At 39.9% G+C, this 23,471-nt stretch overlaps 2 protein-coding genes and 1 long non-coding RNA gene across 9 annotated transcripts in view; 1 reads left to right on the top strand and 2 right to left on the bottom strand.

Annotated features, from left to right (window-relative positions):
- Nucleotides 1-23,471, top strand: part of UBAC2 (UBA domain containing 2) — a 196,924-nt gene that overhangs the window by 46,872 nt on the left and 126,581 nt on the right. The gene's annotated exons all lie outside the window — the stretch shown is intronic.
- Nucleotides 1,467-22,041, bottom strand: LOC121037769 (uncharacterized). Its single transcript, XR_005793962.1, has 2 exons — nucleotides 22,000-22,041; nucleotides 1,467-1,583 (listed from the first exon to the last, which is right to left on the bottom strand). It is a non-coding gene; the product is annotated as an uncharacterized LOC121037769 (long non-coding RNA).
- On the bottom strand, nucleotides 6,182-10,407 carry GPR18 (G protein-coupled receptor 18). The gene is made up of 2 exons (XM_040487176.1): nucleotides 9,898-10,407; nucleotides 6,182-7,389 (listed from the first exon to the last, which is right to left on the bottom strand). Exon 2 carries the CDS (start codon nucleotides 7,354-7,356, stop codon nucleotides 6,361-6,363), a length of 996 nt encoding a protein of 331 aa, XP_040343110.1. The 5' UTR covers nucleotides 7,357-7,389; nucleotides 9,898-10,407; the 3' UTR covers nucleotides 6,182-6,360.

Raw genomic sequence — 23,471 nt, 5'->3', positions numbered from 1 at the left:
CATTATGTTCTTGAAACAGAATCTGTTTTATAGTCTTTTTTTAGAGAATTTTAAATGAATTTCCTGTCCTGGTCCAGAGGAGAGAATTAATTTTGTATTTTTATCGTGAAATTTTGTCTGTAGTTTTGTGAAGTAATTAAACACAAAAATACAGAATTTAATTAGATTAGGAAATAATTTGTCTGAAGTTAAGCTTCTGAAGAATGATGTTTTTAAAAATTTATATTATTTAGATACTTATGCCAAAGAGAAAGCAAAGTTTACAACTTTGTAGCCAGACTGCAATGTCTAACCTAACTCAGAGTTTGTATGTGTGTATGTATATATGTATGTATGTGTGTGTGTGTGTGTGTGTATATATATATATATATATATATATGCTTTCATATTGTATTGATCTTCTTTAAAAACAAAACAAAAAAATCGTTTATGAAGTAACTAGTATCTAAAAGTAGAGTTAGCACATATAGATAACCTTAGACTGTTGTGGAATTAAGTATCTGAGAGATGAGATACTGTGAAATAAAGATCAGATATTTAAAATTCTGTGGGTATTAACTTCTGCCTTATTTTAATTTAGATGCATGTTTTTGAGGACTGTTTGGATATTGTATATATCTTAATTCAGATTTGCTTTGCTTGTTTACATTAAAAATACAGCTAGTGATCTAAATGGCCTTCATGCATATGTTGTTACTATTTACAGTGTAGCCTTTATGGGGATTTACTTAATTATAGTCATAGTCATTAAATGAGCTCATTAAATTAGCTATTTTAATAATGTGTGATTCTGAATGATATCTGAATGGAGACAGGTAAAGTTCTGTGTCAGAGTCAGATTGTTAAACAGTTTTGTTGAGTTCCAGGGGTTGTAATTATGATCACACTGAGAGGTTTGAAGTGATTCTTCTGCTTTTGCAGACAATAGTGTAGTCATCAGGGATGATTCCATGTTGATTCAGAAAAGCGGCAGTGTTACTAAATCATTAGTTTTCCCCAAACATTTCTTATCTAGGCCAGTTCTTTTTGGTTCTTTATACAGCCTCCTGAGTTACGGAAATATATTGGAAGACAGCATGAATGTTAATTTTGCCATCACCTGAATGAGAACATATTTCTCTTTTCAAATCAGGAGACATTACAGTATGGCTTTTTAGAGTCTTGAAAGCTTTCTCAAACAGACTTCTTGGAACATAAATCTTTATTTCAACAAACTCTGTATTTTGTAAATACATCTTTCATTTGATGGTAGCGAAGCATCAAAAGCTCAGGAGAGGAAACTTCTCTTTTTGTTGTCAGCCTGCTTTATAATTTGCAGTATTTTTCATGTAACATCTCGTTACCGTTTCTTTTCCACCAATGCCAAATTTATCTGCACTCTCTACAATTCTTCATTTCTATTTAATTCTCTCTTTTTTAACCTCACTATTATTAAAACTTCTCCTATAAATGTCACCAGTAACTCATTTTTTTTATTTTTTAATTTTACGTATGTATTTTTTTTTTTTTAATTTATATCCAAGTTAGCATACAGTGCAATAATGATTTCGGGAATAGATTGCAGTGATTTATCCCCTGTGTAACTGACTAATTTTTAAAGCCAGTGGCTTATTTTCAGTTGTTTTATTTGACCTTTCAGTAGCTCATACATGGTTTTGACCTCCCATTATTTCATGAACTAACCTGCTCCCTCGAGCCCCAGCACACTGTTCTCTGCTGGTCCTTTTTGACCTTCTCTACTGCTTGTGGCTCACTCCGGGCTTTCTTGCCCATTCCCATGACTTCCTTCACAGTTAACATCTGTTGTTTGTGTCCCAGTTATTTCCAGTCCATGTTCCTCTCCTGATCTTGCTAGAGTTATATTTCCTGGTGCCTTCTATGACTCAGAGAAAATTTGTCCTGTTCTGGAGCTCTCATCTCTGGGCTTCCATCCCTGTTGACAGCATAGGGCCCGGGTCCTGTTAGTTCGAAGTCCTGTGTAAATCACTCATTCACCCCATCTTCTCTCCTCCTGCTGTCAGGTCAGTCTAAACTCAAATCTTTTCCTGCCTAGATTTTTGTAGCAATTCTCTAACTAGTCTTCCTATTCACTTCAAAGCATCCCATGCAATGTTGTCAGAGGTTAATCCTTCCAAAATGCAAGTTTGACCATGCCACTCTTCCTTTTAAAATCCTTTAAATCCTCATTTCCTTCAAAATAAAAATCAGACTCCTCCAAGATGGCATCGCAGCAGCCTGGAATAGTGGGAATGCAGAGACTTTGCCATCAGATATGCCAGATTTGAGATTCCAGCTCTCTCACGTTATTACGTGTGTGTAATCTTGAGCAAGTTACTTCTCTTAAGTTCCATTTCCTAAACTCAGTTTATAGATGACCCTCGTGTAAATTGAGGGTCAGTACTGTATACTTCCCAGGCAGTGGAAACAATTAAGTAAGCTCTTTCATGCAAACATCCTAGCAGTAACAACCTCACACTGATTTTCTTCTTTCTCTTCAAATCCCTCATAGTCTGGCCCCAGTCCTGTGTCACTTCGTCAGTCACTCAGCTTTCTTAACATGCTGTGTATACGTACACTCATGCCTGCTTGGTTTTCTTTCTGCACCCTGCTGCCCTTTGGCATGAGTAATTGTCCTTTTATGTGTATTCCAATAACTTTATTAAGATCCCTAGCATTTATTACATTGTCATTGTCATTGTCATTATTACCTGGGCCTTCTATGCCATCCTTCTGGCTGTTTGAGGGAGGACTGGTTTTACTTGATGTACTCATGGCCTCACGTTCTGTAATGTGGAAGGGCTAGTCTTGATTACAGTGTAGCCCCACAAAACTATAAAGTAAGGTCTTTGAACCATAGGCCTGTACATTTCTTTTTCTAGTGCTCTGCATAGAAATTATACGTAGCATCTGATACATTCTCACGAGTGTTGTTTGAAATTCAGAAAATGTGACCATTATGTTTTGAAAGTAAAGATAGGTCCATTAAAAGCTATGTACGTCAGATGCTTCTAGTACTCCTTGCCCATCACACACCTGTCCTTGTATACCCATTATTTTTTAGTTGTTAGTATTTACATGTGGACATTATATTGTTTCTCAGAATCAAATGCCTCCAGAATATGTGAGTTTTTACACATCATGTTAAAATGTATCTGATCACATCACTTAATAAAATTATTTTGTAATTGTGTTGTAGATTATTTAGTTTTACTGTGGAAACCATAACATACATTTTCACTTTGTATCAACAACGTTTTTCACTGTATTTTTTTTTTTTAACTGGGTTCCACACCCAATGTGGGGCTAGAACTCATGACCCTGAGATCAAGAGTTGGATGCTCTACTCACTGAGACAGCCAGGCACCTCTTTTGCTGTATTTTGTGCTCCCAAATTAAGTTCTTCTCATTGAGAAAAACCATTGCAGAGAACTTGCCACTTAATAAATTACATAAGTGGCACTTGGCTGGCTCAGTCAGTGGAGCATGTGACTCTTGATTTGGGGGTTGTGGGTTTGAGTCCCATGTTGGGTGTACTTAAAAATAATATCTTTAGGGGCGCCTGGGTGGCGCAGTCGGTTAAGCGTCCGACTTCAGCCAGGTCACGATCTCGCGGTCCGTGAGTTCGAGCCCCGCGTCAGGCTCTGGGCTGATGGCTCAGAGCCTGGAGCCTGTTTCCGATTCTGTGTCTCCCTCTCTCTCTGCCCCTCCCCCGTTCATGCTCTGTCTCTCTCTGTCCCAAAAATAAATAAACGTTGAAAAAATAATAATATCTTTAAAAATAAATAAAATTTTAAAAATGATAAATACATAAGAACAGATTAGACTGTATAGTTGAGAGTAGGCTATGACTATAAACGTATAAATCTATACATAAGTTACAGGAGTTATTTCCTTTTTTCCAGAAATAATTATTTGTTTAAAGATACTTAACTATCTTTAAGATATTTGTTAAGGTATCTTGCTCACTTGACTGTCCAAACCAAAAACTTCAAGTAGTTGTCTCTTTGTTGAGAAACTACATCTCAGTTATCACCTTGATTCCTTTATCTTATGTAGCTTTGAGAATGTTTATGTTCTGTGAGCTTGTTTGCTTTTTATTACTGAAAAAATTGGTGGTTGACATAACAGGAACTTGGTTTGTAGGCCTGGTTCTTCAGCTGAGCAAGTCACATAACCTCATTGGACTTTAGTTTATATATAAGACTAGAAGATCATCTAAAGGATCTTCTAGTATTAAAACTCTTTTTTATGACTAGACTCCTTTGTGCTTATCTTTTTTTAAAGAATATTAACTTACCCATGTTAATTATAGAAATCCATTTATAACTAATGCATTTATTTGATTCTTAGTCCCAATAGGAGGTGATCATCTTAAGAGTAATGAAGGTGATTTAGCAGGGAGGAAGTTATGGCTGGCTTATTTGCGTACTTCCATAATATTTAGAATAATATACACTTTACAGATGATGGTTCACTTCCTTTTCTTTTTAAATGGGGAAGTTACGGGCACCTGGGTGGCTCAGTTGGTTAAGCGTCCAACTTCGGCTCAGGTCATGATCTCACAGTTCGTGGGCTCGAGCCCCGTGTTGGGTTCTGTGCTGACAGCTCAGAGCCTGGAGCCTGCTTTGGATTCTGTGTCTCCCTCTCTCTCTGCCCCTCCCTTGCTCATGCTCTCTCTCTGTCTCAGAAATAAATAAAATATTAAAAAAAAATTTTTTAATGGGAAGTTACTTGGTTGTTACTTTATTAGGGGAAATTAAATGGCAAGGCTAGGATGAGAATCCAAGGTCCCTGACTTGTGCTGTTATACTGTGATACACAGCCCAGGAAAAAAATCATTCTCCCGTAGTGTGATGTTTGATCACGTAAGAAGCTTAAACTATATTGGAGAATGATAGTTCACCATACAGCAGAAATTTCATGTCATAGGAATGAACTTGGGTTATTGGGCAGAAACAGGGTCTCGGATTAGGTCTCCTGCATTAGTTGTAGGTAGAGTATGGTGCATGGTAGGCTCTCAGTGTTTACTGAATGATTATAGTCTGTTTCCAAAAGAAAAAAAATTCCGAGTAGGGGAGGGCTGCTGACACTTGCCTTTGCAGGCCCCTTCAGGTGATTGTTCCTGCTGATTTTGGTCTGTGGCAAGTAACAGTGATGGGTTGAACATAGTTGTTTGTGTAGGAATCCTGGAAGTTTGGTGTTTAGAACACAAAATGTTGTAAAATTTAGACCACCAGTCCTGAATATAGATTAAACCAAATGAAGCTTTGGTTTTGGTTTAATAAAATTATAATCTAAAAATTTTTTATTTTTAATGTTTGTTTACTTTTGAGAGAGAGAGAGGCAGCATGAGTGCAGGAGGGGCAGAGAGAGAGAGGGAGACACAGAATCCGAAGCAGGCTCCAGGCTCTGAGCTGTCAGCACAGAACCTGATGCGGGGCTCAAACTCACAAACCACAAGATCATGACCTGAGCTGAAGTTGGATACTCAACCGACTGAGCCACCCAAGTGCCCATAAAATTACGATTAAAAAAAAAAAAAATGTCTTTAAGTTTATTTATTTATTTTGAGAGAGAAAGAGAGCCAAGAGCATGTGGGAGGGGCAGAGAGAGATGGGGTGAGAGAGAATCCCAAGCAGGCTCTACCCTGTCAGCACAGAGCCCCAAGTGGGGCTCAAACTCATGAACCATGAGATCGTGACCTGAGCTGAAATCAAGAGCTGGCCACTTAACCGACTGAGCCACCCAGGTGCCCCTAATCAAATTATAATTTAATAATTTAAACCATTTTGGGGGCACCTGGGCGGCTCAGTCTGTTGATCATCTGATTTCAGGTCAGGTCATGATGATGTGGTTTGTGAGTTGGAGCCTCACATCAGGCTTGCCGCTGTCAGTGTGTAAGCACATTGCCTGCTTCGGATGCTCTGTTCCCCTCTCTGCCCCTCCCTCACTTGCACTCTCCCCCCTCAAAAAGAAAATTTGAAGTATTTTGAAAAGAAGGTGGATTTTTTTTTCCTACTGACTTTGTAGAAATCACGATTCCCTTGCATGTAGAATTAAATCCAAAAAGTTGTCAACTATGTATTTAGATAAGGCTTGAATATGAAGTACAAACTGGATATTTTTCTCCCAGTAACTCAAGAATATGTTTTATACAAGTTTTGAAAATAAAAATAATGAGTTCATGAGAATACTTCAGAATATTTAATTATGTTGCCACAGTAGTAAGATCTTGCAAAAGTGTTACATGTGGTTTTTTTTTCAGGAGGGAAGGGACTTGGTAGTATCATACAGAATATCCACTGGCCTTAGTTAGTAAAGTGAATATAAAGAAATTAAAGACCAAAACCTTCTTTTCATTCATAACATTTCACTGTTGACATTGCTTAGTGACCGTAAACTACCTGATCGGAAGCTTTTTCTGCGCACACTCCGAAGGTAATTGCGGTAGAGCATGACACTAATAACTCGAGCCTGAAATTGTTTTGAAACAATGTAGTAGAGAATCACATCCAGACAGGTGCTGAGGTTCATGAGGAAGGTGGTAAAGGCCCCCCAGGGATTGTAACTGTTCTCCTCCCCTTCCAGCATCAGGAAAGCAAAACAGATGTGGAAAGGCATAAAGCACACGAGCACCTGCACCACGAGTGTGATGATGATCCTTATAGACTTCTCCTTGACTTTTGGTTTCAGCTTAGATGTCTTCCCATGAAGGAGACTGTGAATAATGATCAAATAGCACCCAATCATGATGAACAGAGGAATCAAGAAAAAAAATATGAGCCGAGTGAAGTTCAACATGTTAATAGCTTTTAAGTGGATGATGTCAGAAATCTTCAGGCAGGTGGCGGGGGTGGAGGCTTTATCTGGGTCTTCATAGAGCAGTAGGAGCGGGATGGTGGTCGTCAGGGTCATTATCCAGATTCCCACACATGTTAGCACGGCTTTGCCTGTGTTTTTAAGTTCTTTGGCATATTTTGGCTGTACAATGGCCATGTATCTGTCAGCACTAATAAAAGCAAAAAGCCATAGAGCAATACTTGGATAAAACACCGTCAGAGCCCCAAGAATCTGGCAGAAGTACTCTCCAAATGGCCACTCACCTCTTGCGTAATAAAACATCCGAAAGGGTAAGCTCATTATAAATATTAAGTCCAGTAATGCCACATTCATCATATAGATGGTTACAGTGGTTCTCTTCTTTGTGGTACAACTAAAAACCCATAAGGCAGTGGCATTAACAAATAATCCGATTATGAAGATACAGCTGTAGAAGACAAGGGCTGCGATCTGGTATTCTTCTGGGTGTGAGGTGTTAGAAGGGCCAAGTTGAGCTTGATCATGAGGAGTGGTCATCTTATAGCTTGTTGGGGGAATGGCACCTAGAAACTGCAAAATAGTTAAGAAGAATAGGAGGAATAAAACCCTTTGTTGAAAAGTAAATGCTTAAAACTCTCATACTTGACTTGGCATGTCAATGGATTTTAATTGTGAGAGTATTTTATGTTGTAGAGACAATATATGTGTCTTAGTATTTATTAAGAAGTTCACGTCTTAGGTATTATTACTAATATGCACCAACCTATTAAAATGGTCTGGTGTGTTATAATGCACTGGCAAATTTATTTTTTCTCTCTCTGCTCACCTCGCGTCTCCCCTAAAGAATAACCTTTTTAAAAATGATTTTTTCCTGTAGTGTGAAATTGGGTAGCAAGTATTCTTATAATAAACATTCTTTGATTGGGACTAACTGGGAGAAGGCCATTCTGAATTTTGAAAATAGTTTGCTACTTTTTACCATTGTTTAAATATTTTGTGACCCAGGTTAATAATGTCCAAATAATGAATTTTTACTCATTAAATATAGTCTTAATATATAAGATGTGCATTAGAAAACCAATATAAAGGAACCATGTAAGTATCTAATTCACAAGAATTCTCATTTGAGAGCAGGGACTTTTCATGGCTGTATTCCCACTGCTTATGGAGCCCACAGGAAGTGCTCGATAAGAAAATGTTTGCTGAATTGATGGAGTGAAGGAAGGACCCACAACAGCTACTTTCCACTATGTCAGTGAAGACTTGCTTGGTTGGTCATTAAACCTATTTTTTTTTTAAGTGGAAACATTTCTTCTTAGTATTATGCTGTCTCAGTTATTGTAGGTCTAGAAACAGCAGTATGTTGTGCCACAGTCTACAGATCAGGAACCTGACTCTTAGAACAATAGATGAGCTCGTTTTTAATGCACAGCTGGGAGTCCCTAATGCTGTCCTCTAGATGGTGTTTATTACCAGCATCCTAGAAGTGGATGTTGTTGATGTGCACGGAAGCTAGTGTAGTAGCTTTCATGCCCTCACTCTATCTAGATACAGAAACTTAAGTATATTTGTCAAATTAAATGTAAAAAGGAATATCAAAGGCAAATAGTTAATTAGGAGTCACTCAATAACTTTATGTGTATGCAAAAAGAGGGTCCATTTCTAATGGAAAGGAGTTTAGTTGTGATTGTAAATATCATTGATGGGATGCCCCTCAGAGTGAGACTTCGATCATCCTCAGTGCAACGTCAACAGCAGTGATTTAAAAATAAGCTCCCTTGCAAAGAAATGGAATCTTGTGGTCTCCCCTTGAAACATGGAGGTGTAAGAAAAGTTTCCTTCAGAAATGTCACTTTGCACAGTGGGCTGTCTCTGATTCAGCCCCGAGTCTCTCTCCAGTGAGAGCTGTGGGGGTGGTGAGCAGTCCAGTTAGTGGCATCATGGGCTGTTGATAATTTAAAATGAATTTGAGCAATTGCTGTGGACACACACAAGGTATGAGTTTGTTTTTCCGTTCCCACCCTCCCTCCCTTTTTTCCTTCCTTCTTGACTACAGCTAGTTTGCCAAGTATCTAAGTTAGATATGATTTTGGAATGGAATTCTGTGTATTAATAGCCTATACTAAAATTTCCAAATATTGGTGTGACTAGAATATTAATTTCTGTCAAATGAGAAAAGCACTACAGAGAGAAATTAAAACTCCAGTATCATACAAAGAAGAATAACTTTGGAGTCTTGACTCTTACTTTTACTTTTCATTGTATTTTTAAAAATGGTAGCAATTGTAATGTAAATGAAAATTTGTATCTTTTTTTTCTCTTTTGATATTGTTTCAGGACTCACTTCCCTTGTCCTCATCCCTGAATTTTGTCACATAAATTTCATAGTTACAAAGCCTTTTTGAGTAAATCTTTTAGCCCTCGTTGGGCTCAAGCTGCTCTTAGGTCACCAACACTTGTATCCATTTGCTTTAAGGTTGAAAAAACTATGTGTGATGCGTGTTTTAAAGGCATTACCAGATAGGTCATGCTCTGTACACACAGATACATTTTTGGATAAATATTAAAAAGTGATTGGCTTTCAAGTCAGCATTTCAAAAACTTTAGATTCAGTGATTATCTCTAGTCTTTCTTTTTTAAAAAGCATTTGAGTACATTTTATGAAACAGTGTGACAACAGTGTGGAACCAGGTGACAAAGGCTTGTAAATATACTTAATGATTTATCATCTTAGCATGTTCCTTAAGTTGAAAAAAATTACATTTAATGTAAAGCAATGTTGAATATAAATAAATCATTAATAATGCAGGAAGATGACAGCACAACCCATTTCAAGGTCCTTTGCCAACATAGTTTCCATAATGTATTATTAAAATGAGACAAATGATTTTGAAATTTAGTAAGTACAGCTTACTTTTTTTTTCTGTCGCCACCATACAAATTTATTACAATATTATTGATGGTGTTTCCCATGCTGTACTTTTCATCCCCATGACTTATTTTATACCTCTGAAGTATACCTCTGAAGTATATAGCATTACTTGGTGATAATCTGTGATGAAATTAAATGCTACTTACCTTCTGCCCATCAAAAGGCTGTGTTGGAGAGGAACATTTTTCATTATATCCAGTAATGTAAAAGAGAAATCTTGTGTTAAAATAGCTCTTTCTGGAAATGATGTGTCTAAGAAATGCAGTATTTCTTTTGTCTTAGGCCCTTCTGTTGCTTCACAAAGTTGTTTCAAATATAATGCCTGGTAAAGGAGTTGGTACTTGTTCGGCTGTAGTTGCTGCTTTGTCTCTTTCAGGAAGTACTGTCTGAAATAAGGCTTTTTCAACTTATGACTTTACCCTGGATGTGGTTTCTCTCTTTCACAAGTGATTTGTTTATGAAGTCATGCTTAGCATAAGCTCCCTTTGAAATGATGGCATATATTTAAGAGAATCAGACAAAAAGGAAAATATATTGGGTTCATTTACTTTGATGTTTAAAGTCTGCATCATCTATTGAAAGAGAATAAGATTTTAAAAATATTTTTAGAGAGGCGGGGTGAGGCAGAGAGAGAGGAGAGAAATCCCAAGCAGGCTCCACACTGTTAGCACAGAGTCCAATGCGGGACTCCATCTTAACAAACTGTGAGATCATGACCTGAGGTGAAATCAAGAGTCCGGACGCTTAACTGACCAAGCCACCCAGGCGCCCCAAGAATGAGATTTGATGTTGACTAAGATGGGATTCATAGTGTAGCTTCTTCACTTTTTAAGCTGTGTGACTTTGTCTAGTTACCTAATCCCTCTGAGTCTTTGCTCCTCCTTAGTTTCTGTACAGTTAGGATAGAGATAATGCTCATCTGGTAGGATTGTGATGACTCTAAACCAGAAAAATCCCAAGTGTTTAACATAGTACCTGGCACCTGGTACTAATTTAGATATTCCTAAACAGAGTTAACCCTTTACTACCAAGTTCTTGAAATCATAAAATATCCACTTTTGCTGTTAAAATATTTCTAAGTGGTTAAAATTGGAATCTCATTTATTTGCTTCTGCTTTGCATATACATTTATCCACATAGGTTTGCTTTGTTTTTTGGTCCACAGTGCATCATATCCCTTTTCTGTCACATGGAAGTCTAGAAATAATTCCTTTTGTATAAACATTACTAAGAAATTTTAAAATTACTAAGAAAGGACTGGAATTCTTTAGTGGATTAATTTACATATTGGGAGTATTTTAATCTAGGAAGGGAAGTGAAACCAATGGAAAGGGAAGTGAGCAACCCCAATCGTCGCCTGCCTCATTACATTAAATTTTTTACTTTCTTTTTTCTTAAAAAAAAGTCATCATCTCATTTGCTTGTCTTAAAATTTTACTTTATTTTTGGTTATGCATGATTTGTCAGGTTTTGAAACGTACATGAACTTAGTTTTTTATTTTTATTTTTTTAATTTAAGACAGTTTGGGGAGCCTGGGTGGCACAGTCGGTTAAGCGTCCGACTTCAGCCAGGTCACGATCTCGCGGTCCGGGAGTTCGAGCCCCGCGTCAGGCTCTGGGCTGGTGGCTCGGAGCCTGGAGCCTGTTTCCGATTCTGTGTCTCCCTCTCTCTCTGCCCCTCCCCTGTTCATGCTCTGTCTCTCTCTGTCTCAAAAATAAATAAACGTTGAAAAAAAAAATTTAAAAAAAAATTTAAGACAGTTTGAGGGCCCGTGTGCTTTTTGTCCTTAGATAAAAACTGTAGTAAGTCTGTGACTTGAGGGTGGATCAGCTCCTTTCCCTCTTCCTCTCGTTTCAGTCATAGGAGACCTGTTGCGTTTGCTCTTCTTGCCTTTCCCGTGCTGTCCTGCCAGCCCGAGACGCCCTTACCACTGCACTCCCATCTCTTGGCTTGGCCAGCTGTCGTTCAACCTTCAGGTCTTAGTTTCAGTGATGCCTTTTCCAGGAGAATTTCTCTGACCTCTGAAGCTGGGTCGGTTCTTCACCCCAGTAAGCTTCTTTAGTGCTTGGTATTTCCCCCTGTAGTGGCTTGTGTTTGTATTCTTGCTGAGTATTTCCTTGCCTTTTAACCTCCACTACATTGAGCTTTCTGGGGGTTGGCATATGTTGTAGATGTGCACGTGTAGCAAGCATTTAATAAATATTGGTTGAGGGTCACCTAGGTGGCTGTCAGTTGAGCATCTGACTTTTTTTTTTAATTTTATTTATTTTTGAGAGAGAGACAGAGACAGAACTTAAGTGGGGGAGGGGCAGAGAGATGGAGACAGAATCAGAAGCAGGCTTTAGGGTCTGAGCTGTCAGCACAGAGCCCGATGCCGGGCTCAAACACACAGACCGCGAGATCGTGACCTGAGCCAAAGTCAGATGCTTAACCCACTGAGCCACCCAGGTGCCCCGAGTGTCTGACTCTTGATTTTGGCTTGGGTCATGATCCCAGGGTTGTAGGATCAAGCCCTGCATTGGGCTCTGCGCTACACGTGGAGCCTGCTTGGGATTCTCTCTATCCCTCTCTCTCTACCCCTCCCTCCTCGTGCTGTGTTTAAAAAATAAAATAAAATTAAAAAGTTTAAAAAAATAAAAATAAATATTGGTTGAACATGTGACTGAAACAGTAGGTGAAGAAATGGAGTTTTAAGGGAGTCGTGGGTGGATCACTGAGCCCAGTGATGGCATCAGGGACACTTTGGCCAACTTATGGGAGGGAACTTGCCAATCACAAGGCAGATTTGGAGACTCAGGCACTGGGCAGTGACCCTCCTCTCCTCTCTGTGACCCCTGCAGTGCTTCATCATTCTCTGTTCCAGGCCTTTCCTGGCCCTTAACAATACCTTTACGCTAGAAAAGTCTCACAGTGAGAAAAAATGCCCCCAAACCAATTGGCAGCAAGTTAACAATGGATCAAGAATTAAGCTTCCGTAGTGTCTAGCTTGCTTCTTTAATACTTGAGCCTAATGAGTTTTTTATTCAGATAGAAGAATTTATCTCATTCAGGGACTATTCACGCAGCTATGATTTCCTCACTTATTTCGGAATAGGAGTGAAAGAGAACTTTTTCACCTTTCAAAAGAGGGATTTCACATATCCTAGGGGATTCACTTCCCTTCATTTTATGAAATAGTCTTTTTCAGTTCCATTTTTGAATTCTGGTTTAGATGTTATAAGCCTTCAGTGAGTATTTTAGCACTGGAGCCCAGTTTTTGAGCGAATGTAGTTTAGTTAGGCCAATTTCATATAGAAAGGATGTAGTTATTAGATTTATACAGTAAATCCCTATAAAACATGGTCTGCATTAGAGAGTTGTCTATACCACAGAATTGTATTTCCTGTTCTTGACGTATTTCTGTTTATCACAGCACGTGTAAGGGGGAGTCTTGTTCTAATTGCTTACCCCAGTATTGCAACGAGGGGATCACTGTACTTGTTTGTATTTCCCCGTGTGGGTGACCATCAGGCTATTGCTACAGAAGACTGGGGTGGATAGTGGACAGCCTGTCCTCAAGAAGAGGGTTGTGAGGGAAGTGAGGGGTACTCTGAACTAGTGCGGGGGGCGGGGGTAGCTCTTACTGTGTGGCCTTAATGGTTTCCCACTTTGAGGTTATGGAATTTCTGTTCCCCTACCTCTCTCTTTTTCAAACTTGTATCTAACAGACTTCTTTGGCTTTTTGTTTGTTTGTTTGTTTGTTTTTTGTTTTAATTAGGGATCTATATCAAATAGTGTTTTCTGGATAAAGAATATTGAGATACTATTTGTCTAAATCTGTTTTTAAGAAAAATGTCAGCACCTTACAGCCATCCTCCTTTTCTTTTGATTCCCTAAATTGTATTATAAATTTAGCAATTCTCAAATTCCTTTTCCTTGGCAACTTTTGTGCAGTTTAAAAATTTTACAGACATATAGACAGGTAGTTACTTATAGCAAACAAATTGAACCCAGAAAACCAAAGTGGTATATAATTCTAGGTAAAGTAGATCTAAATCAGCAATGAAAGTAGAGTTCTTTAAAGATGTTAAGGATTCTCTCACTTAGAGGATCTTAGGAGAAGGCTGCTACGTGACGGTGACATTAGTCCTGGACCTAGTGAAATCCTGCAGGACCCCAGGCCAAGAGTTGGCAGTGTGACATTTCACTAATTGACTAGAGTTCCAGTCGGAGTCCTGAGGACAGCTGATTGAGTAGAACTCTGTGGTTATCGTGAGGTACATAGCGGCCTTCTATAGACTCTGGTCTCACAGTTAAAGGAACTAGTGCATTCCACCAACCGGGACCTCTTGGTCATTGATGGTGAGAGTTTAAATTTGGAAAACTGTTGGTTATTAAGTAGTAAAATGAAGATACATATACCCTATGACTCAGATTCCACTCGTAGGTAGAAATGCATACTCCTGTGTATCAGAAAACCTAGATAAGAATGTTCATAGTAGTATTATTTCCAGTAGCTGTAGGAACAACCCCATTGTTCAGCTATAGAATGGATAAATCAGTTGTGTAGACATACAGGTGAATGCTTTTCACAATCAGAATGAATCCGGTAGAAGGTGCGTGCAACAACGTGGGTAAGTCTTACGTATACAGTGTTAAGTGAAAAAAGCCAGACGTGAAGGAATTTATATTGTATGATTTAATTTATGTGAAGTTCAAGAAGCAGACAGAATGGAAATAACATGTTTTAGAGATTCATGCTTAGGTGGTGAAACTTTCTGGAAGGTTATGAGAGCATGTAATTTGAAGGAGGGCACACCGGGAGAGATTCCAGGGCTGGCAAGTTCTGTTTATTGACCCACCTGCTAATAACCCTAGTGTGTGTTTTGTGGTGATTCATTAAGCTGTATATCTTTGTTTTGTCCTTGTATCTGTAAGGATATCAATAGAAAACATTTAAAATAAGTCAAGGAAAAATAAAGTAAGGTTAGTCAAGGAGTGCTTGTTTGTAAGGGTCTCATGACAAAAGAACAGAGCTTTGTGAGAAAAGGGGAAACTGGTGGGACTTTTGCCTTGTGCTCGCCCCGCTCAGTCCCAAAGAGATCCAGGGAGGGGGAGGTTACTAGAACCTGGAGGGAGAAGCCCCTTATAGTCAGCTGTCGGGAGAACAGTAATGACTTTCTGCTGAGGGACAGTAAGCCTGAGGGAACCATGGCATAAGTACCCCAACTCAGGCTTCTCTTCACTTAAACCTGCTGTGAGGCCCCATTAGCAGAACACAGCAGAAGCTGGGGGTGGGGGTGGGGAGTGCCTTGAGCCTTTGGATGGAATCTGTGCCCTCGGCCTCCTGGGCAGAGCAGGATGGAGAAGGGAATAGAAGCATATGGATTTTCCAGGGTGTGCTGCACTTTTTTGTATGTGTGTTACATTTCATATTCAAAAAGGTTATTTTCATTTTTTTTTAATTAAAAAAATTTTTTTATTGTTTATTTATTTTTTGAGACAGAGACAGAGTGTGAGCCAGGCAGGGGGTGGGGGTGGGGAGGGGGAGGTGTTCAGAGAGAGACAGGGAAACAGAATCCAAAGCAGGCTCCAGGCTCTGAGCTGTCAGCACAGAGCCCAAAGCAAGGCTCAAACTCATGAGCTGTGAGATCAAGACCTGAGCTAAAGTCTGACGCTTAAATCGACTGAGCCACCCAGTTGTGTCTATTTTTGTTTTTGTTTTTAAAAAAGCTTGAGCTTTGACTTGGCAAAGACTGGGTTGACTGTCTCTGCTTCTTGGAAGCTGTTTCTAGGAGTAATTTTTTTAAACACCTTGTCTCAGTTCTTACCTGTGAATCATCTCATTCATTAGAGCTTATGGCTTTAGACACCAAAATACTAGTTCTCTTGGTCTCTCTCCTGCCTGAGATGTCCCTTTTTTTTCTTGGTGGCGCATATAAATTTTTCCTGGGAATTTTCAGACTAGGAATGGTTAGTATGGGAGCTCTGCCTCCGCCACTACCTGATTAGTTGAGTTATCTTAAAAAAAAAAAAAAAAAAAAGTTTATTTCTCTGTTTCTCACTCTCCCCACCTGGAAGAAAGGGGACGTGGGATGAGGCTTTCTGCAAGGGTCTCCCACCTTCGGCACTGTACAGCTCTAAGGGACTCTTCCCTCAGTGATGAGTCATTTATCTTGGTCTCCCTCTGAATTTTTGTAGGCCCGCAGATGAGAGATGTGGACCTGGGGCTCTGTGCCCTCACATCTCTGCCCGGAAACCTCAATGTGTCCAGGATTAATTTGGGGAAACCTCATCCCAGAGAGCCTTGAATGTGTGTGTAGATAGATGCCTGGGGCCTCCTCTGAACCAAAGCACCCAGAGCCCCAAGGGGTCCTGCGTGTTCCTGGCCTTTGCCCTCTGTTCATGCCTTGTGTCGTGGTGGTGGTTTTCAGTGTGTGTGTGTTTGACTCGTTTTTCCTTTACCTTTAGGTTAACTTACTCTTCTGAACAGATTTTATTTTATTTATTCTTTACTTGGTTATCCATTTCTAGGAGATTGTTCCATGGGTCCAGCTGATTTGCTTATCTGTTTCTACCTTTCTCCTGTAACCATTCCTTTTATATGCAGCAGACAGGAGGTGCGGCCGTGAGAACACACCAGGTCCACACTGCCCTCTCTCAGTCACTTGGTCTCCTACTCTCTCTGAGGAGACCTGTCGTTCTTGATAGTAGAGAACCTCTTGGAGGCATTATAATCAGCCTGCAGAGGAAGACCGAAAAGTTGTGCGGGCTTTTGTTTCCTTGGTAATAGAACTGCACTGATCTGGGTTACTCAGAAGAGCTATTTGCCAGAACTCTTTTTCTTATGCTGAAAAATTAATGTGGCCCCAGTGACAAGTCAGTTACACTTTTGCAGTGATGTTATCTTCTTATTGCTTATATTTTCACACGGATAGTCTTGATGACCTTTGGCTCATACATCCTCTTGCCATCAGCGAGCCACACGGTCTAAATAGAATCTTAACAGACAGGAGAAGCGGGTGCTTCCACCCTCAGAAGGCAGCTGGCAGGGGTGCGTGTTGGGACCCAGGGACACAGACTCTGGACCTGCTTCATCCTGCCTCTTCTCTTCATAGTCCTCGGAGGTTCTCAGAACTGGGAGTTAAAGGTGCCTGATGTCTGTGCTTATGGTTGTGAGGCTGTTTTTCCCTTGATGGCACACTCCTCTCGTATTGTTCATCACGTTGTATGTGTGTCTGGCTAACAAGGACCTGCCACATCCATCTTCAGGGATTTCAGAGCACCTAACAGACTGCTTCACAATCAGAGGCCCTTAGTAAATAGGCTGTTGATTTGATTAGTGTCTATGTGTTTATTTTTCTGTAAGAAAGAAAACTATTCATGTCCCCAGAATTGAATACCTCATGTTTCACCTATGATCACAAAGACATAGTAAGCCAAAGAATGAGACCAAAAATGGTGGAGTACCAGCCCTGGGGTTAAACTGTTGAGCAGGAGAAACATTATTAGAGTATCAGAGACATCCTTGCAATTTACTGTTGGAGGAGAACCGGCCCAGCTAGTCGTGCTGGAAGTAGTGTTAGATCACTCCTGTATGTCATTCTGCCTTACAGACCCACATGGCAAGGCTCATCAACAAACTCTGTGCTTTTACTGCCCCCTAGAGGTGATTAGCTGGCTTTGGGGTTCTTCACTTTTATCTGATCAGAAGTCTTGTTGAGATTGAAATAAAATTTTTAAAAAGCCATTAATTGGTAGAAGGTAATGAAAATATTTTCATGCTAATTTATAAATATTCCTGTATTGGGGTAGTATTCAGTAGTGGACATGTCCTCATTCCTCTGGTAAAACATTTTTGCTTATAGACCGGATCTGCCTTCATCGCATTTTTTTTTTAGGAAACCATTTTCCTCTGTAGAACATGGTATCCCTGGGCGAGGGCCTTGAGAAGATTCCATTTTAAATGTTATTTGTGCCTGATATTCTACTAAGAGTTCAACGTAAAGGTGGCCTTGGAACAAATTTGATATGGTTTCTTAAATGTTTTAATTGCAGGAAAATAAAACAACATGAAATACAGTGCAGTAGTGTTAAGTACATTCACGTGAGGAGCAACCAAGCTCCAGAACTTCTTTCCTTCTCCCAAACTGAAACTGTGTACACATTAAACAGCAACTCTCATCCCTCCCTTCAGCCCCTGGCAACCACTCTACATTCTAGATACCTCAGCTACCTCATGTAGGTGGAATCCTACGTTTGTCCTTTGTGCCTGGCTTATTTCACTGAGCACGATGTCCTCAGGGTTCATCCATGTTGTAGTATGTGGCTGAGTTTCCTCCCTTTTTAAGGCTAAGTACTATTCTGTTGTGTTACAGCAGATTTTGTCCATTTGGCTGCTGGTGGACACTTGGGTTGCTTCCACCTTGTGGCTCTAGGACTAATGCTGCTGTGAACATGGGTTACAACTATCTCTTCGAGACCCTGCTTCCAGTTCTTTTGGGTATATACCCAGAAGTAGAATTGCTAGACTATGTGTTAATTGTATTTTTAGTTTTTGAGAAACCACCATACTGTTTTCCATAATGGCTACACCATTTTGTTTCTACCAGTAATGTGCAAGGGTACAAATTTCTCTACAGCCTTGTCAACACTTGTTATTTTGTTTTGTTTTGATAATAGTGATTCTAATGGGTGTGAGGCAGTATCTCATTGTGGGTCTGATTTCCATTTCCCTGGTGATTATTGATGTTGAACATCTTTTCATGTGCTTGTTGGCCATTTGTATGTCTTCTTTGGAAAAATGCCTATTTGTGTCCATTGTCCATTTTTTTGTTTGTTTTTTTTTTTTTTTTTTTTGTTTTATTTAGTTTTGAGAGAGAGTGAGCAGGGGAGGGACAGAGAGGGGGGACAGAGGATCTGAAGTGGGCTCTGTGCTGACAGCAGTGAGCCTGATGTGGAACCCCAACTCCTGAACTGTGAGATCATGACCTGAGCTGAAGTCGGACATTCACCTGTCACCCTTCCATTGTCCATTTTTAAATCAGTTTGTTTTTTGTTGAATTGTAGGAGTTCGTTATATTTTCCAGATAGTAACCCCTTATCAGATGTATGGTTGCAAATATTTCCTCTTATTCCGTAGGTTGTCTTTTTACTCTGAGTGTTCCCTGTGATACACAGAAATTTTTTTGGCTTGGTTTTAAGTCTGTTCATTTTGTCATATTCTCATGTAAGGATTAATTGAAAAGCTTTAAGTTTTTATTTTTAAAAAAAATTTTTTTTTCAATGTTTATTTATTTTTGGGACAGAGAGAGACAGAGTATGAACGGGGGAGGGGCAGAGAGAGAGGGAGACACAGAATCAGAAACAGGCTCCAGGCTCTGAGCCATCAGCCCAGAGCCTGACGCGGGGCTCGAACTCACGGACCGCGAGATCGTGACCTGGCTGAAGTCGGATGCTCAACCGACTGCGCCACCCAGGCGCCCCAGAAAAAAAGCTTTAAGTTTTTAAATGGTAGGGTAGGGTAGATTTTCAAGTAAAATCCATGTGGTTTTAAAGGACCTTTCCCAGTGATTTAATCTGAAGAGTACCTTGAGTATTTAATATATCTCCATCATCCAGGAGGGTGTAAAATAGGGTAGGCAGAAACCAGCTCTGCTCCAGAATTGGCTTACTTCAGAGCCTCCCACTTGCTAGTGCCTTTTTCTTATGCTCTGAGAATTGTTTGTCTCTGCTATTATAATAATATGAAAATGAAGAATAACATTTACCTTCTTACAGTGTTCTTGTTCTGTGCTTGTCCTGACTGATGTTTATCCATGATTGCTTTAAAAATATAGCATGTCTGCTCATCATATTTTCAAATTACAGAAGCTGGGAAGATGTTTTAGTATCTTTAGGCTAAGCTCTTGTAACAAAGAAACTCTGAATGCAGGGACTCAGGGAACAGATATGTTTTCTCTTTGTAACATACCTGGTAGGTAAGTGAACTCTTGTTCTAGGAAGTCATTAAGGGACTGAGGTGGTGGGACTCAGTCATCCTCCAAGGTGACTGTCAATGTTTCCATTTCTAGCCAGCATTGAGGAATTAGAAGGGAAGTCCAGGATGAGGGATTGCTTTTTCACCAGGTGCTTTGGAAATTGTAAATGTCACTACTGCTCACACATCACTGGCAAGAACTTGGTTATGTAGTCGCACCTAGCCATAGGGGAGGCTGGGAAACAGTCCTTTGCAAGGCAGCCAAATCCCTAGAGATACATGGGAGAAATGGGTTTTGGGGGGAATTGCTGGTCATGTCTTCAAAGAGCAATAGCTATGACACATTAGCTGGTTTAGCAAGCTGGAGTCATGAGCTCAAAATGAACATACAAAACACTGAAGAGAGAACATCAGGTTTTGTTCAACCTATAGAAATCAACTGTGGAGCACTGAATGTCATAATTGTTTTGGCGTCACGTTTGGAAAAGCCATGGGAAACCAATGAAATAGCATCAAGATGTGACTGCCAGTTAACGTTTATGTACTTGTAGATGCCATGCGTGGTATTCCAGGGCAACAAGTATGGATCTGATGGTCCTGGTCGACATCGGGAATGGGTGAGGAAGCAGACCTGCCATGTGAGAAATTGTTGAGAGAGCAGAAGAGGAGAAGGTGGGGGCAAGAGAAGAGTCTTCAGTTACTGGCTGCTTTATGAATGTGGAGTCAGGGGCGCCTGGGGGGCGGGGCTCAGTTGGTTGGGTATCCAACTCTTGATTTCGGCTCAGGTCATGATCTCATAGTTGTAAGAGCTAGCCCCACGTTGGGCTCCACACTGGGTGTGAAGCCTGCTTAAGATTCTCTCTCTCCCTCTCCCTCTGCCCCCTTCTCAAAAAAATGCAGAGTTAAAACTTGGGGGCAGAGAAATGGCCAAGGGTGAATTAAGACGACAGAGAGATGTTACAGGAAGCTATTAGACTTGGTAAGCAGTAACTCCGGCACTCACTGTCTCAAGGCAAAGTGATTCGCTTGGGAGGTGCTGCACTTTGGACACTGAAGATACTCTAGCAGTGAAAGCACAGGGCAGGGCTGTTGTCTAGGAAATCCACACACTGAGTAGGTAGCAAGAATGAAGTCCCTGTGAAAGCCCTTTAAACCCTGAGCATCTCTGATTCCATGTTCTTCTTTACTGTGGGGTTCATTGCGTGCACACCCTCCCCCCCCACTAGAATATTCATTTAATAGTAAATAAAGCCAGTCATTTGTGACAATATGGATGGACATTGAGGGCATTATGCTAGGTGAGATAAGTCAGACAGAGAAAGATACTGTATGATCTCACTTATTAATGTGAAATTTTAAACCAAACAAAACCGAGTTTATAGATAAGAGAACAGTTGATGGTTGCCAGAGACAGGGGTCGAGGGGGTGGGGAAAATGGCTCAAGGGAGCCAATAGTACAGACTTCAGTTATAGGATAAAAATAACTCCTGGCGATAGACTGTACACCATAGTGATTATATTGCAGTGATATTGCACATCACTTTGGGAGCACATACACAAAGATCAGGAGGGTACAGAAATTAGCATGACCCCCATGCAAGGAAGACACACAGATTCATTAAGCATTAAAAAATACTATATTGCAGGGGCGCCTGGGTGGCGCAGTCAGTTAAGCGTCCGACTTCAGCCAGGTCACGATCTCGCAGTCCGTGAGTTCGAGCCCCGTGTCGGGCTCTGGGCTGATGGCTCAGAGCCTGGAGCCTGTTTCCGATTCTGTGTCTCCCTCTCTCTCTGCCCCTCCCCCGTTCATGCTCTGTCTGTCTCTGTCCCAAAAATAAATAAACGTTGAAAAAAAAAATACTATATTGCATATATCAGAGTTGCTAAGAGAGTAGATCTTAAAGTTCTCATAAGAAAGAAAATTCTGTAACTATATATGGTTACAGATATTAACTAGACCTGCCATGGTGATCATTTTGTAATACATATGACTACCAAATAATTAAGTTGTGCATCTGAAACTAATATAATTTTTATATCAGTTCTACCTCAATAAAAATAAAATAACAAGGCCATAATTCAGTGCAATATAGAATTATTACACTATTGAAATAAACTGTAAAATGAAAAGGCATAAATGTAAAATGAAATGACATAGTCTGAATGGTTGACTTGACTTTCTTATGAGCAGAGAGTATTTAAAATTTTTTGAAATATATACTTCCAGAAAAACTTTATTTATTTATTTTTTTCAATATATGAAGTTTGTTGTCAAATTGGTTTCCATACAACACCCAGTGCTCATCCCAAAAGGTGCCCTCCTCAATACCCATCACCTCCCCTCCACTCCCTCCCACCCCCCATCAACCCTCAGTTTGTTCTCAGTTTTTAAGAGTCTCTTATGCTTTGGCTCTCTTCCACTCTAACCTCTTTTTTTTTTTTTCCTTCCCCTCCCCCATGGGTTCCAGAAAATACTTTAAAAATTCTTAAAGAGTGGGCACCTGGGTGACTCGGTTAAGCATCTGACTTTGGCTCAGGTAATGATCTCACAGTTGTGAGCTCGAGCCCCACATCAGACTCTGTGCTTAAAGTTCAGAGCCTGGAGCCTGCTTTGGATTCTCTATCTCCCTCTCTTTCTGTCCCTCCCCCACTCATGCTCTGCCTCTCAAAAGTAAATAAAAACATTAAGAAATTCTTAAAGAGGAACAGAATGAAAGAAATCTTGACTCCTTTAAAATAAGGGCAAAATGACAAGACCTAAATAAGGGATTGGTAGGGTGACATCTTTGAAACATTTGTAAAACAAAATGTACAAAATAATTTATATTTTTAATATATTACTAACAATTGTTACAGAACTTTAATAAGGACTATTTACACTTCTGTGTTAAAGCTCTTTTTCTGAAAGAGCACCTCAGCAATTTAATGTGTTTTGCCTGCAGTCACACTCTGAATCACTAGATGGCAGCGTTAGGCAGAACTTGATAATAGAAGCTGTAACCCTATTCTGAAAGTTATTAACTGTGGCCCAAAAGGCAAAATAGTTTTGTAATCAAATAAGAGAGAGACCTGTTGCATAATTGTACAAACATTTGAACAGCTTGGATACACTGTAAGTACTTTTTAGAGCATGTATACCATAGAATTTAAAATAGGTATTGTGTAAGTGTGCTTAGCTTTTCCTAAACGACATGACAAAGTATTTCTTTTTTTTAATAGTCAGTGTATGCTGACATTTAAAAAAATATCTTTAATGTTTATTTTTAGAGAGAGAGAGCGAGTGCCAACGAGGGAGGGGCAGAGAGAGAGGGGGAGATACAGAATCTGAAGTAGGCTGCAGGCTGTGAACTGTTAGCACAGAGCCCGACATGGGGCTCAAACTCGTGAACGTCGAGGTCATGATCTGAACCGAAGTCCGATGCTTAACCGACAGAGTCACCCAGATGCCCCCATGACAAAGGATTTCAAATACCATAGGTGTAGTAATTGTGAAACTCCTGTGATATGCATCTAATAATTTTAGGTTCTGATTATTAGTGGGCTCAATACAGCACAAATCCAAATTTATCCCTAAACAAGGTGAGGGAACATCCTTCTTGGCCCCAATAGTAACCTTAAGGAAAAAAAAAATACTCTGTGTCATCTGAAAATTATTAGACTAGCTGAAGAGAATAATGAGCAGAGATTTTTGTCAGAGGGATATAGTATTCTGTTCAGTGTTCTGTATCTCTGAAGTCTTGGATGAGGCACAAGCTGTATTG

The sequence above is a fragment of the Herpailurus yagouaroundi genome, unplaced genomic scaffold, assembly GCF_014898765.1.
Source record: "Herpailurus yagouaroundi ecotype Mexico unplaced genomic scaffold, PumYag 164, whole genome shotgun sequence".
Classification (NCBI taxonomy): Eukaryota; Metazoa; Chordata; class Mammalia; order Carnivora; family Felidae; genus Herpailurus; species Herpailurus yagouaroundi.
Note: the sequence above shows the minus strand (reverse complement) of the source record. Positions and strands in the feature narration are given on the sequence as shown.

Excerpts from the sequence above, each read along its gene's own strand:
- GPR18 (XM_040487176.1), bottom strand. The coding sequence starts at position 7,356 with ATGACCACTCCTCATGATCAAGCTCAACTTGGCCCTTCTAACACCTCA.